Source organism: Procambarus clarkii, chromosome 6 (genome assembly GCF_040958095.1).
Source record: "Procambarus clarkii isolate CNS0578487 chromosome 6, FALCON_Pclarkii_2.0, whole genome shotgun sequence".
NCBI lineage: Eukaryota > Metazoa > Arthropoda > Malacostraca > Decapoda > Cambaridae > Procambarus > Procambarus clarkii.
The window spans coordinates 33,064,393-33,080,316 of NC_091155.1; the positions used below are offsets into that span (position 1 = coordinate 33,064,393).

General features: G+C 41.5%; 1 protein-coding gene across 2 annotated transcripts in view; it reads left to right on the forward strand.

The window, feature by feature from the left end:
• Positions 1–15,924, forward strand: part of RfC4 (replication factor C subunit RfC4) — a 57,004-nt gene that overhangs the window by 19,184 nt on the left and 21,896 nt on the right. Inside the window, exons 2-4 of one of the 2 annotated variants that reach the window (XM_045735944.2) lie at positions 419–530; positions 11,572–11,780; positions 14,083–14,239. In XM_045735944.2, the coding sequence (XP_045591900.1) occupies positions 419–530; positions 11,572–11,780; positions 14,083–14,239 (478 nt within the window). The remainder of the gene's footprint in view (positions 1–418; positions 531–11,571; positions 11,781–14,082; positions 14,240–15,924) is intronic. The other variant, XM_045735946.2, reaches the window with a different exon arrangement.

The window sequence follows — 15,924 nt, forward strand, 5'->3', positions numbered from 1 at the left end:
GACAGCGGCGCGGTGACGTATGACGTCATACTAGTTTCCGTGTTTTCTGTTGAAGAGTTCTATTCACTAGTTCGGCTTAGGTAGCAATTTTCACCAGAATAGGGGTTTGTTTTGGAATGCTTACCTTTCTGGATGCTTGACCCGGTCGATGGCAGACATAGAATGCTTCCAACCACACGGGGGTTTCTATAGGCCATTGCTCCCCTTTCCTCTCTGAGGGGGCCAGGTTCTGGCTCGTGGTCCCCGGTAGGCCCTAGAACTCCATACACATGACTGATGCCAAAGTCTGACATTAGCATATCAGCCGGTAAAGCTCCGGGGAGCCTCCGGGTCTCACCCAGAAAATGGCGTTTCATTACATTCAACGCTGGTTTTATTATATTCAACACTGGTTTATTGCATAAACTTCTGCTTTCAGGATTGAAAAATATCGTCCAACAACTTTTCCTGAGATTGTAGGAAATGAAGAGACTGTTGCAAGACTGGAGGTGTTTGCCAAGCAAGGCAATGTTCCCAACATTATTATTGCAGTAAGTAAACCCTGGCAAATAGGCAGGTCCAAATTACAGCCAATTGTCTTAACTCATTGTATTAATCCTATTTTTGAATCTTTCAAAAGTATTTGCTCTAGTGGTACTAATTGCCAGTTTGCATCCCTTGTTAATGGAATGCAAACTAGCAGTTAGTTATTGTTCAACCAATGTTTGTGTAAATACATATTTGTTTTATACTAATATCCACTGTATTTTTGTTGTACCCATCAGAGTTACATGGCTTAAAAATCATGGTAGCTGCATTTTCAGTTCTGTTATCAGTGTATAGTTGTAAAGAGTACAAAGTTCTCATAATGAGTGGTGATTCCCAACCTGGTTTCTGCAAGAATTGGAAAAGCTTGTAAAAAAGGTACATTATGCTACCTTTTCTGAGAGGGGCTACTCTGGAGGCACTCTGGTGCTCCACCCAGTTTAGTCCTTGCCAGGTTCTTGTAAGACATTATAAGCCTACGGGGGTACCAGAGGCCATATCCTGGCTCCTCTCTAAGCCTACGGGGGTTATCTTGAGGTTATCTTGAGATAATTTCGGGGCTTAGCATCCCCACGGCCCATCCTCGACCAGGCCTCCTTTTTGTTACACACCCCTAGGAAGCAGCCTGTAGCAGCTGTCTAACTCCCAGGTGCTGTACCTGTTTACTGCTAGATAACGGGGCATTAGGATGAAAGAAACTCTGCCCATTTGTTTCCGCCTCCATCGAGGATCGAACCCGGAACCTCAGGATTACAAATCCGAAGCGCTGTCCACTCAGCTGACAGAGTACCAGATGCCATAACCTGGTTCCTCTCTAAACCTATGGGGGGTACCAGAGGCCATAACCTGGCTCCCCTATAATCCTTCGGGGGTACCAGAGGCCATAACCTGGCTCCCCTATAAGCCTATGGGGGTACTAAAGGCCATTACCTGGTCCCCCCTTCTCTAAAGAGGAGCAAGGAACTTGGGGATACTAGATCACTCAGACCATGGGAAAGCCACCAGGAAGATAAGCGAAACGTTACGTAGGGAAAGTGTAGGGAGACACACATGTGCCCGCTTTCCTCAAAAAATAACTCGTATCATGACATTTCAGTACTATAAAGACGAAACAGTGACTAGTGATATTGTGAGATGTAACAGACCAGTTAGAAAATAGCGAACTACGCGATTATCTGGGATTCGAACATCCGGAAAACACCCTTATACATCCAAAATCGTGACCGGATAAAGTTATCTTAATATCCGGCCAAAATGGCCATGGGAGCCGGATAAAAGCTGGTTTAGCTGGATAAAAATCGGAGCCGGTTAATTTGCTGCCGATGTTACACTATCCGGACAGTCAGCCGGATAATCATTGAATTTCCGGATATGAAAGCCATGTGGGTGGGCCGTACGTATTAATCCCGTCTGCCTGTGGCTCGAGATGCATGGTGGAGGAGTGGGTGGGGTAGGTGGGTCGTGTCAGGAGAGAGGGAAGCATTAGGAAGGACCACCTGGGGGGATAAGGGGGAGGATGGGGGAGCAGCCTGTACACTACAGTACAGGAATTGCCATTAATTTTAGAACAATTCATCATAGCCAGAATCAAAAGAAATACTAGTAATTATGTAATAAAAAATACCATACAAGTTTCCTAAAAACAATTTGCACAGGCTGAAGTTTCCTTCAAATTTTTTATTTTTTATCCTGCTGGCGGCCTACGTAAGGTGCCTCTCTGCCCCGACTGGACCCGACCATGCCTGGTCAACCCATGTGCTCTCTTCCCTCGTGTTACACCACAGTGCCGCGCCATTAGTGAAATATTTTTTTAAATAACTTTTTTAGTTTCATAGTAACTTTGAACATTTTTGGCCAAGACTATGTCTGGTAGCAGCATGAATCGTTCTGGAGGTGTTAAGAGGAAGAAGGTTGTCCTAACAATTAAGGACAAGCTACGTGTTATACAACTTTGTGAAAATGACCGGTCGACCTCAAATGGTGACCTCAACACTGGTGAGGTCGACGTAGAGATGGAGGATGAAGAAGGCAGTGAAGAACCAACACCAATGACCACAAAATACAGTGAACTCATGTCTTCTGTTGACTTGTTAATTAATTTTTCATCCAATTGTGCGCATCCAGAAGTTGGAAACATGTACCAGTACCTGAGGCGAACGAAAGAGCTGATCATACTACTGGCCAGTGAACACAGAAGGCAAGCTACACTTGATTCTTATATAGTACGAAAATCAAGCCAAGCGCCTTCAACAAGTGAGGCGACACAGAAAAGCCAAATGCCTTCAACCAGTGATGCTTCCACAGCTGGCAGTCAAAACTAACTTTGCCTAATGAACTGTACAGTAATTTTAAGTGTTAATTTTAGTGTTGTGTTAGTATAGGTTACGTAAATTGTCAAGAGTTCTTGACTTCAAGATGTGTGGCATCAATCAAGAAGATGAACAACAAAAAGGTAAGTTGAGGTTTCTAGTTGAATATTTAATAATTATATGTGGCAAGGCAATTCAAATTATGTTGTTTGTAGTATAAAAATAGTTGGAAACTGTTAGTTTTGGACTCGTAGGTGAAAAAGTACCATTATCCGGAACATGTGATTATCCGGCTGGGGGTCGTGATTATCCAGCTGGGGGTCCTTCCCATATAGTCCGGATAATCGAGTGGACACGATTGTGATTGAACTTTGTGTCAATAACCTACGACAAGTGCATGAAAGAACAATGCAGCGAAAGGTTGCCATAATCTTTCAATGCAGCTATAATGATACAGTGGAGTGGTGCTGGTGGAGCGTAGAGCAACCACTGAAGTTTAACGTGAAATATGAAGATTATCATCATCTAAAGGGGCAGAAAATACTGCTAACTTTGTGAAATAAGAGGGAGTTGATATAAAGCATCTGACTGAGGGGTAGAGTGTGGCACATAGGCCTACTTGTTGGAGGCTCTGTCCAGCATAATTGTTTCTCGTAGCGAGTTAATATAGGGGTTGGCCCCTTCTGACGCAAGTAATTACCTAAGTGTAGTTACAGGATGAGAGCTACGCTCGTGGTGTCCCGTCTTCCCAGCACTCTTTGTCATATAACGCTTTGAAACTACTGACGGTCTTGGCCTCCACCACTTTCTCACCTAACTTGTTCCAATCGTCTACCACTGTTTGCGAAAGTGAATTTTCTTATATTTTTTCGGCATCTGTGTTTAGTTAGTTTATATCTATGACCTCTTGTTCTTAAAGTTCCAGGTCTCAGGAAATCTTCTCTATTGATTTTATCAATTCCTGTTACTATTTTGTATGTAGTGATCATATCACCTCTTTTTCTTGTCTTCCAGTTTTGGCACATTTAATGCCTCTTACCTCTCTTCGTAGCTCTTGCCCTTCAGTTCTGGAGCCACTTAGTAGCATGTCTTTGCACCTTTTCCAGTTTGTTGATGTGCTTCTTAAGATATGGGCACCACACAACCGCTGCATATTCTAGCTTAGACCTAACAAAAGTCGTGAACAATTTCTTTAATATATCGCCATCCATGTATTTAAAAGCAATTCTTAAGTTAGAAAGCGTGGCATAGGCTCCTCATACAATGTTCTTTATGTGGTCCTCAGGTGATAGTTTTCTATCTAGAACCACCCCTAGATCTCTTTCTTTATCAGAATTCTTTAAAGATTTCTCACATAATATATAGGTTGTGTGGAGTCTATGTTCTCCTATTCCACATTCCATAACATGGCATTTATTAACATTAAATTCCATTTGCCAAGTGGTGCTCCATATACAGTACTTATTTTGTCCAGGTCATCTTGAAGGGCATGACAATCATCTAAGTTTCTTATCCTTCCTATTATCTTAGCATCATCAGCAAACATGTTCATATAATTCTGTATACCAACTGGTAGATCATTTATGTAGACAATAAACATCACTGGTGCAAGAACTGAACCCTGTGGTACTCCACTTGTGACATTTCTCCAGTCCGATACATTGCCTCTGATCACTGCCCTCATTTTTCTATCAGTCAGAAAATTTTTCATCCATGTTAGAAGCGTACCTGTCACCCCTCCAATATTTTCCAGTTTCCAGAACAACCTCTTATGTGGAACTCTGTCAAAAGCCTTTTTTAGGTCCAGATAGATGCAGTCAACCCAACCATCTCTTTCCTGTAATATCTCTGTTGCTCGATCATAGAAACTGAGTAAATTTGATACACAGGATCTTCCAGATCGAAAACCATACTGTCTGTCTGATATTATATCATTTCTCTCCAGGTGTTCTACCCATTTAGTTTTAATTATTTTTTCCAATATTTTGACTATTACACTTGTCAATGATACCGGTCTATAATTAAGGGGGTCTTCCCTGCTTCCACTTTTGTAGATTGGAACTATGTTAGCCTTTTTCCACACATCAGCTACAACTCCTGTAAACAGGGATGCCTGAAAAATCAGTTGAAGAGGAATGCTGAGCTCAGGTGCACATTCTCTCAGAACCCATGGTGAAACTCCATCTGGACCAACTGCCTTGTTTTTATTTAGCTCCTTGAGCATTTTTTCCACTTCGTCTCTAGACACCTCTATGTGCTCTATGTTGTTCTGTGGAATTCTTATTGTATCTGGTTCCCTGAAGATTTCATTTTGTACAAACACACTTTGGAACTTTTCGTTTAATGTTTCACACATTTCCTTTTCATTTTCCGTGAATTTATTTCCCATTTTCAACCTCTGTATATCATCCTTTACCTGCAATTTGTTGTTTATGAATTTATAGAATAGACCTGGTTCTGTTTTACATTTGTCTGCAATCCCTTTTTCAAAATTTCTTTCTGCCTCTCTCCTCACTGCCGTGTAGTTGTTTCTCGCATCTTTGTATCGCTGGTATGTTTGGGGGTTTGGGCTCTTCCTGTATTGATTCCATTTTTGTGTCTTTTGGTCTCTGGACCTCTCGCACTTTCTGTTGAATCAATCCTGTTTCCTAGTTCTGCTTCTCTGTTTTGGTATAAATTTTTTTGTGCCTTCATCATATATTTCACAAAACTTGACATACATCTCATTCACTTCCTTGCCTAGCAACAAGTCTGTCCAATTATACCCACTAAAAAAATTTCTAAGGTTGCCATAATGTCCTCTCCTAAAGTCAGATTTTTCAATTGCATCAACCTTCATATTTTCTTCCAGATTATAACGCATTGCATACTTTATTCCCAAAAAGACATGGTCACTTTTACCCAAGGGAGGAAGGTACTGAATGTCAAATATTTCTTCCTCCTTCCTGGTAAATATCAAATCTAGCATGGAGGCAACGACCCCTTCCCTCATCCTCGTAGCTTGTTTAACATGTTGATACAAGAATGTTTCCAGGATGAGGTCTACAAATTTACAGGTCCAGAAATCTTCTGTTTTAGCTTTATATGCTTCCCAGTCTATGGCTTTCAAGTTGAAGTCTCCGACTATCAACAGACGTGAACTATCGTTATCCGCTTTCGCTATGATCCCTCTATCGCTTTCGACTGAGTACCACATAAGAGGTTGTTCTGGAAACTGGAAAATATTGGAGGGGTGACAGGTAAGCTTCTAACATGGATGAAAAATTTTATGACATAGAAAAATGAGGGCAGTGATCAGAGGCAATGTATCGAACTGGAGAAATGTCACAAGTGGAGAACCACAGGGTTCAGTTCTTGCACCAGTGATGTTTATTGTCTACATAAATGATCTACCAGTTGGTAGATCATATAATTATATGAACATGTTTGCTGATGATGCTAAGATAATAGGAAGGATAAGAAACTTAGATGATTGTCGTGCCCTTCAAGATGACCTGGACAAAATAAGTATATGGAGCACCACTTGGCAAATGGAATTTAATGTTAATAAATGCCATGTTATGGAATGTGGAATAGGAGAACATAGACCCCATACAACCTATATATTATGTGAGAAATCTTTAAAGAATTCTGATAAAGAAAGAGATCTAGGGGTGGTTCTAGATAGAAAACTATCACCTGAGGACCACATAAAGAACATTGTATGAGGAGCCTATGCCACGCTTTCTAACTTAAGAATTGCTTTTAAATACATGGATGGCGATATATTAAAGAAATTGTTCACGACTTTTGTTAGGCCAAAGCTAGAATATGCAGCGGTTGTGTGGTGCCCATATCTTAAGAAGCACATCAACAAACTGGAAAAGGTGCAGACATGCTACTAAGTGGCTCCTAGAACTGAAGGGCAAGAGCTACGAGGAGAGGTTAGAGGCATTAAATATGCCAAAACTAGAAGACAGAAGAAAAAGAGGTGACATGATCACTACGTACAAAATAGTAACAGGAATTGATGAAATCGATAGGGAAGATTTCCTGAGACCTGGAACTTCAAGAACAAGAGGTCATAGATTTAAACTAGCTAAACACAGATGCCGAAGAAATATAAGAAAATTCACTTTCACAAACAGAGTGGTAGACGGTTGGAACAAGTTAAGTGAGAAGGTGGTGGAGGCCAAGACCGTCAGTAGTTTCAAAGCATTATATGACAAAGAGTGCTGGGAAGACGGGACACCACGAGCGTAGCTCTCGTCCTGTAACTACACTTAGGTAATTACACACTCACTCACTCGCACTCCCCGCAAAAAAAAGGGGGGAGGGGGGCTCAAAAGAATGTTATACAGCTGATAGAGAGTGCAGAACAGGTTTGCTATCTGACTCCTCCCAATGCTCCCATCTCTACAAATGCATGGATGTTAGTGCACACCAGATTATTATTTGTGAACACACCAAGTTAATTTTTACATAAAACAGGAATGCTTATTGGATAAACATGGTGTGTTTTTGGCCCAGATGGCTGCCACTTTTCAAAATTCAAATTCAAATGTTTATTCAGGTAAAGTACATACATAGAAAAGGTGATACAAAAATTGACAGATTTATAGATAGAGCTAGTACATACAATGCTTAAAGCCACTACTACGCAAAGCGTTTCGGGCACTTATTGGACCCTCTGGGATGGCCCCATGACTGCATGCAATTATGACCATAAATATACATATATAAATTGGTACCTTCGTTTTCGAATTTAATCCGTTCCCGAGACGGGTCGTAAACCAAAGAATCGCAAACCGAAACGAATTTTCCCACAAGAAATAATGTAAATTGAATTCATCCGTTCAACACTCCCAAAAATATTAACTTCAAAATACATTTCATACTTAATACTACAAATATTTTGTACTACAGTTTGTACAAGTTATAAGTTGACCAAACCTCACACTAGAAATTGAAAAGACGATGTCGTTTTGATCCGTCCTGGACCATTATCAGTTCGATAATGCTCTAACACTCTTCATAGCAATCTAGTTATCACTGCTCCTCCTGCTTCTAATGCTGCTGGTGTCTACTCTATTTCCTGTTCGTCTTGTCCTCTGCAATACTTTGGTGAAACTGGCCGTACACTTAACAGTCTCAAGGAACACAAAGAAGTGTTAAGTCTGCATACACAAATAATGCTCTCTTCTGTCATATTAGGGATTCTAATCATCCTATTGATTGATCTTCCTTTAAAATAATCTTTCCTGCCTCTACTCTACAACGGGAGTAGTATCAGACACCATCTTGTCGACTTGGCTCTGATACACAACATACCCAAGATGAACCTGAGTCTTGGCTTTGTTGCTGTTGACTCTTCCCCTTTCACAGTATATACTCAAATGTTCTAAACTTTCTAACAAACGTGACCTGACATAAACCTACCCTTCATTTTTCTTTCTTTTAGTTTCTCTTGTTTTCTCTTGCATTCCCATTCTTACTCCTATTATTACACCCATTATTATACCTTATCTTCTGAACCTTTTGCCTTGCTCTTATCTTCTGCTAAGATTTCCATCTTCTTACCTCTCTCTTGCCTACTTAATTCCCTTGCCAACCTCAGGTCATGTCAATCTACTTGATAATGGCTCATTACCGATCGAAACGTTGTCGTCTCTTCAATTTTTAGTGTGTGATTTTGTTAACATTTTTCAGCCATTTTTTTCATGTCATTGTGACTCTTCATCTGCATACAAGTTATATCTTACCTTTATTGATGACTCTTGTTGGTGTATAAAAGATGGCGAGGAGGTGGGGGGGGGGGGGAGGAGAGATGTTAGTGCTTGGAAGAGGAGTCCCCTTCCATTATAACATCAGGCAGTGATGACCTCTCTGGGGTACTCTCTTACGTTTTGCAGACATACCACTAAGACCTGGTTGTGGCTCACTGCTTGTTTGTCTCACTAAGAACCTTTCTTTAGAGACTTGTTTTTGCCTACATTTTAAAACTGGTTTGTAGTAAGTCTTCACATTGTCATTAACCCCTAGGACGCGCTTGGTTTCGACACCGCCAGGCGGAAGAAATAATTTTTTTTTATCTTATAAAAGTGTTGATTTGTGTTTCCTGATTACGGGAAAAAAAAATAAAAAAACCCGCAGGTGACATATATTGGCCGCCATAGGGTGGAGAAGTCTGGCAAAATTGAGACGTTGACATGGTAAGCATCCTGTGGCAGTTTGCTCCACCTGCGCTGACAGGTGGGAGTTGCCACAAAGATATTATTTCCTAATTGTTTCAATGTCTCTGATTGATTTTTTCTCAGTTTTTTATAGTAATATTATTCAATAGTGTGTAATGTGATACAGGCATACCTCAGTTTAAGAGTTTAATTGGTTCCTGGAGACGCCTCGTATTCCGAAAACTCGCATTCCGAAGCTAATTTCCCCATAAGAAATAAAGGGAAATGAATTAATCCGTTCCTGACTACCCCAAAAACCCCACATCAAACTAAATTTTTATACCTAATTCATCTAAATAAACCTACAAAACTATGTTCAAGTTATTACTTACCTTGCTGTTGAATGCTGTAGGCGTATGGAAGATGGTGAGGAGGTGGGAGGAAGAGAGGAGTTACTGTTTGGAAGGGGAGTCCCCTTCCATTATCACATCAGGCAGTGAGGACTTCACTGGTATGCACACTCTGGCACATTTTGCCTGCATACCACTAGGACTTGCTTGTTTTACTAAGAATTTGTCTAATGACACTTGTTTTTCCCTACATTTTAGCACTTGTCTGTAGTAAGAAATCACATTATCATTTAAAAGGTCAATGCAACGGCCTGCTACAGCTTTATCTGGGTGAGTTTTTTCAACAAAACTTTGCAGTTCTTCCCATACTTCACACATTTTCTTAATCAAGAAGGGACATCCTCTACTGCCTCTACTCACAGCTATTTTCTTAGGTTGAACCTTACCAATGGCTTTCTTGAGACCCATGGCAAGATATATAATGACAACTTTTATACTCAAATGGCCAAAAAACCGATAAAAAACTGTAAATCCTTGTGAAGAATTCAGGTGGGATAGTCACTGGACACGAGACACTGGTAAACTGAGGCGCGATCGCCATGCCACCACGCGCCAGTCGGCCTGTACACGTATCAACAAACTCGCGTCCCGAGGTAACCCTCGCCTTCCGAGACATTTTTTGGAGTAAATCCTGCTCGTCTTCCGAAAAACTCGCATACAGGGACACTCGCATTCCGAGGTACCACTGTATATAATAAAATGGAGGGCCAGAAATGTTGGTATGTTGTCCAAACAACATAGTGACCACCAATACCCCAGCTAGCAGACCATGCTTTCTCACTCACCAACATTCCTCATCCCACTAGACTGTTTGTGTTGTTATTATGCTATATACACACATTATATATTAGTATCTACATGTTTTATTCACCATAACTGTACAACTAAGCTGGTATGGTGTCCAAACAACATAGTGGCCACAAAAAAATCTGCATGACATGACAGAGCAGCTAGCAGATGACAGCCTCACTCTCTCCCTCACCAAAATAGCTCCTCCCAGCACACTGTTCATGTTGTTATTACACTATATATACACACATTATATATAAGTACAGGTATCTACATTTGTGTTCACCATAGCGAACCACTAAATTGATATGGTGAGCCTAGACAATAATAGGTGGCCACACAGCAGATGATGCTACCTCTCTCCCTCGTCAAGATTTCTCCTCCCACCATGCTACTCACAGTGCTAATTATTGCCACAGTCCTGCTATTATCAGAATCCTGGTAATTTTTATTACAGTCAGGGGTATTTTGTAATACTATCATCACTAAATAATAGCAATTACATTTATATTTTGATATTTTTAGGCAATGCTGTGGTCACAAGCTGAACAGCGGTGCTGTTAGCTCATGCTGCTTGGTGCCAGCCTTGGTTGCTCACTCAGTACTGAAGCTCTCACACCCGAGACTGTTGCCCATGATTTAAAAAACAAAAAATAGGTCTGTTTATTAGAGAACTTTGCAGTTCTTCCCATACTTCACACATTTTCTTAATGAGGAAGGGACAATCCTCTACTGCCTCTACTCACAACTATTTTCTTAGGTTGAACCTTACCACTGACTTTCTTGGGACCCTTAGCTTGATATATAATTATTACTTTTATGTTCAAAAACCCAAAAAATCAGAAAAACTATGAAATTCTTTACAAAGAATTCAAGTGCGATCGTCACTAGGCGTGAGGCACTGGTAAACTGAAGAGTGCCTCGTTTGTGCCAGGAACCACGTTCTCGGTCGACTCATACATGTATCAACTTACTCGTCGCCAAGCTAGGTAAAGGTCACCAACTGAGTCGAATTTTACAAAGAAATTGAGATCGTAACCCGAAAAAATTGTATAAAGGGACGGTCGTCAACCAAGGCTCCACTGTACTGTACCTGTATATATTGCATCATTATAATTTTGGTGATGTGGTGTTGACCGATTATATTTATTTTTTTCAATATTTACAGCAGATTTGTTATCAGTTGCCTAATTTTTGTATTAATGTATAATGTGCCCTTATTTGTATTTTCTGTAAATTTACTAATTTTTTTATTTACTTGTATAAAGTAGTTTTGATAATATAAAATATAAATCCCAGTATTAAATCCTAAGGTAAATAGTATGTTATTCTTAAATGTTGCTTGAATATTTGATATTTTATTAATTAATTGGTTTATTATTTCAGGGACCTCCCGGTGTTGGCAAGACAACTACGATTTTGTGCTTAGCTCGTGCACTTTTGGGTCCTAGTTTTCGAGAAGCTGTGATGGAACTGAATGCATCAAATGACCGTGGTATTGATGTTGTGCGAAATAAGATAAAGATGTTTGCTCAGCAAAAAGTAACACTTCCCAAAGGAAAGCATAAAATTATTATTCTGGATGAAGCTGACAGGTAATTAATGAAAGAGCGCTTAATTACTTAAGTGTAATTACGTAAGCGTAGTTACAGAATTTCTGTAGTTATGCTTGTGGTGTCCTGTCGTCCCACTATTCTTTGTCATATGATGCTTTGAAACTACTGATGGTTTTGGCCTCCACCACCTTCTTCTCATTTAACTTGTTCTAACCATCTACTATATTTGCTAAAGAGAACTTTATAATATTTTGGCACCTTTGTTTCCTTAGCTTAAATCTATGATCTCTTGTTTTTGAAGTTCCAGGTTTGAAGAATTCCTATTTGTCTGTTTTGTTGATTCCTGGTACTATTTTGTACATAATGATTTTATCTCTTTTTTTTTTTTTCTCTTCAAGTTTTGGCATCTTTAGCATCTCATAGCTCTTTATTTTTCAGTTCCAGAAGCCATGTAGTAGAATGTCTATACACCTTTCCCAGTTTATTGATGTGCTTTTTGAGATATTGGTACAATACAACTGCTGCATATTCCAATTTTGCTCACAAAAGTTGTAAACAATTTATTTAACCCATCTACTGTGCATTTGTTTAACCCTTGCAGGGTGGCGATTGTATAAAGTATATACAAATATTGTATATGATTTTGGCCTGACTGACTGGAAGGGTGCATATCATATATACAGTACAACCTCGATTCAATGTACCCTGATTCAATGAATTTCCGGCTAGTTCGCACACTTTTCAGGCCGGATTTACTCAACTGGTTCGACAAACAATGGTTCACCGAAACGGGGGATGTTGCAGATTTGCTTTTCTTTCTCCTTCAAGGTTCAGGGACTGGCTCGGGTTTGTTATGGGGTGTCTTGGATACTGCTTTCGTCTCCCATTCACTCCCTGGCTCCTTACGTGTTCACATGCCTCACCCGGGTCGTGGTGGCCCGTCTGCGTCTTTTAGGTGTTCGGGTGTTGGCTTATCTTGACAACTGGCTGGTCTGGGCTCCCAGTTGGGCTATGTGTCTGTTCGCCAGGGATTTGGTTCTTTCCCAGCTAGCCAGGTTGAACCCGGCTTGAACTTGGTTCCTGGTGAACTGGCGGAAGTCCCATCTAGTACCCTCCCAGGTTCGGACTTGACTGGGTCTTGTGTGGGACTCTCGGACCACTTCCTTATCTCCCCCTCCGGAGTCTCTCCTTTGGCTGTGGTCCCGCATGTGCTTGTTTCGAGGGTGGAGGGGGGGGGGGGTGGTCCTGGGTCACGTGTCACGCAGAGGTTGCTCGAAGGTTTGTGCCGGCGCCTGTACTTTGTGATGATGGTCTACCCGCTGGGTTGTGTTTGGCTTCTTCGGCTGTTCTAGTTCCTTCGGGGATGTCCCTTCCACCTCTCTCGCAATCGTTGACCTCGACTCCTGGGGGCCTTGTGTTGGCTGCTGCGTCGCCGGCTTCCTCTTCGGATTTTTCAGGGTTCAGTGCCCTGGTGCCTACCCTCGCCCCTTGCTCGATGTGTTCACAAACGCGTCATCTCTCGGCTGAGGCTTTATGACCAGTGCTCACCAGGCCGGCTAGGGGTGGTGGGGTCCGTCCTACCGTCGGGCCTACAGCACAGTGTGGGAGTTCGCGGCGGTGTGGTATTTGCTTCGGAGAATTCGGGTCGCCCGTGGATCGACGATCTGGCTCCATTCGGACTGCTCCTCGGTTGTTCATTGCCTGAACCAAGGGGGGTTGAATGCGGTTCTTGGCTCTTTGGGGCTGGTTACTTCGGGTGACGAGTTTCTTGTCTGCCGAGGAGAGGGGTTTGGCTCTCCTGGCCGTTCACGTCCAACGGAGACGTGAAAGGCCACATCCCCCCCTCCAGCATTCTGGCGGACGGCCTGTCCCAGTTCATTCCCCTGTCTACTTAATGGACGGTCGTCACCGGCTCATTCAGTTGGATCTGCTAGACGTTCAGGTGCCCTATAGGTGGACCTCTTCGCGTCGGCGTGGTCGAGGCGTCTTCCTGTATATGTGGCACCCTTCCCCGACTGTGAGGTCGTCAGGGTCGATGCCTTTCGGCGGGACTAGTCAAGGTGGGGGTTCCTGTATCTCTTGCCCGGTTCAGCTGTTGCTCCAGGTCCTGGCTCGCTTGGAGACTTACGAGTGACGGGTAGTCCTTGTGGCCCCATGGTGGCCGGACCAGCCTTGGTTTTAGGCACTGCTTGCTAGGTGACTTTCTAAGAACTGAACCCCCGGAACGTGTACACTCATGGGGAGCAATCAGGGGGTACCACCGAAATAGAGAAGAGTACTCAGTATACAGGGGGCAATAACCAAGGCAGGTTAAGTTGACTCTGCTTTACTCTCTTTTCAGTATGACTGATGGTGCTCAACAAGCACTAAGAAGAACTATGGAGCTGTATTCCAATACCACTAGATTTGCGTTAGCATGTAATTCTTCAGAAAAAATTATTGAACCAATCCAGTCACGATGTGCAATGCTGAGATACTCGAAGCTCACCGACTCTCAGGTAGGGTAACTTGCAATTTTATTAAAAGTTGGTACAGTATATGGAAACTTCTAATACTGTATTTTGGAAATGTTAATTTTTTTCATAATTACACTCAAAATTTTAAATGAAAAGAGACTAGTGAAAACTGTTGTGGGTAATTACCAGTTCCAATTTATTTATTATTTATATATTAAATTGTGTTTTACTAACAAATTATTTATATGTGAGTGGACTGTATAGATTAATTTTCTGGGGGGGGGGAGCCCCTTTGGCTCCCTGGGCTGATATGAATGTGTGTATTTTCAGCATCAGTCAAAGTGAATGGAGTTCTTAGGCCTACCAGGGACCATGAGTCAGAATCTGGCCCCCTCAGAGAAGCATGAGGAGCAATTGCCTATAGAATAGGCAATTCTATTCTATTCTATCTTCGTGTGGTTGGAAGCATTCTATGTCTTCAACCTACGGCACCTGAAATGGAAGCACCTGGCTAATACAGTAATATCAGAAAGAATACCAGGAAGTAGCCTAAATGAACAGGCACATGCAAATGACCTGCTACGGATGTGCGACAGGTTTGCCTTAAACCAGCAAATAGTAGAACCAACTAGGAAGGAGAACACGCTAGACCTCATTTTCACTAATAATGATGAATTGATCAGGAACATAATGATTACAAATACCTGTTACTCAGATCACAACTTAACACTTTTCTGAGATCTTCACTTGGATTTACGGGCGGTTTATTTAAGCGCTTGTCGGATCATGACGTACATTTACGGTCCGTGTTATAGTGGGTATATACTACTCGATCGACTTGGGGTTTGTATGAATATGTTTGCCATTAAATTTTTGTTTTCTCTAATAGGCACAGTGCCTATTTGAGAAAACGGCAATGTATTGTAACTTAGAGGAGAGACTATTGAGTTGGTGACACAACGAGGGTAATCGCCCACTCCACACACTCTTGTGTTGGCTGCGATCATGATTCTACATTTATATGCATATGTCTGTGTAGAGAATTTTATTCCGAACACTATACAAACAAAAAAAACGGTGTGAAACGAGTATAAACTTGAAAAACATGAGCAAAGTAAAAACTTTTTACGCTCACGGGTACAAACACGCGTAAGATTTTATTCGCCGCAAATTTATTTGACGCTCTGTTGACCAATTCTACCCATGTTCTTATAGAACTTTCTATTGTGAACACATTGCTATAAAAATGAAATACGTAGCTCGAGAAATAATGTCAGGACAGTGAAATAAGTATAAACTTTCAAAGCGCTGCATCACAACAGTGTCGTCGCTGCTGAAATCACGGCTAACGCTTCGCCCAGTTCCCACACTTGTGCGGGTCACCCCCTACCATAATTAGACATCGATAGGCATATGTCTGGGTGGGGAATTTTATTGCGAGTTCAGTGATATCAAAATAAGCGCTGTAGGATGACTGTGAGGCTGGCAACAAACGAAAGAGTATGAACATTTACTTCCTGTTTAGGTGTCACGGCAAGTCATCTTCGTGTTTATATACTTCGTGGTGGGATAGCAAATGCTTTGGTGACATTTTATGCATATGATCTTGTAGAGAATTTTATTGCCAACGCATTGATACCAAAATGAAAAACGTAGCTCGAGAATTGATGTTAGGAGCGTGAAAAGATTATACACTTTTTTGTGTTTACACTTGAGCGCCCAGAACG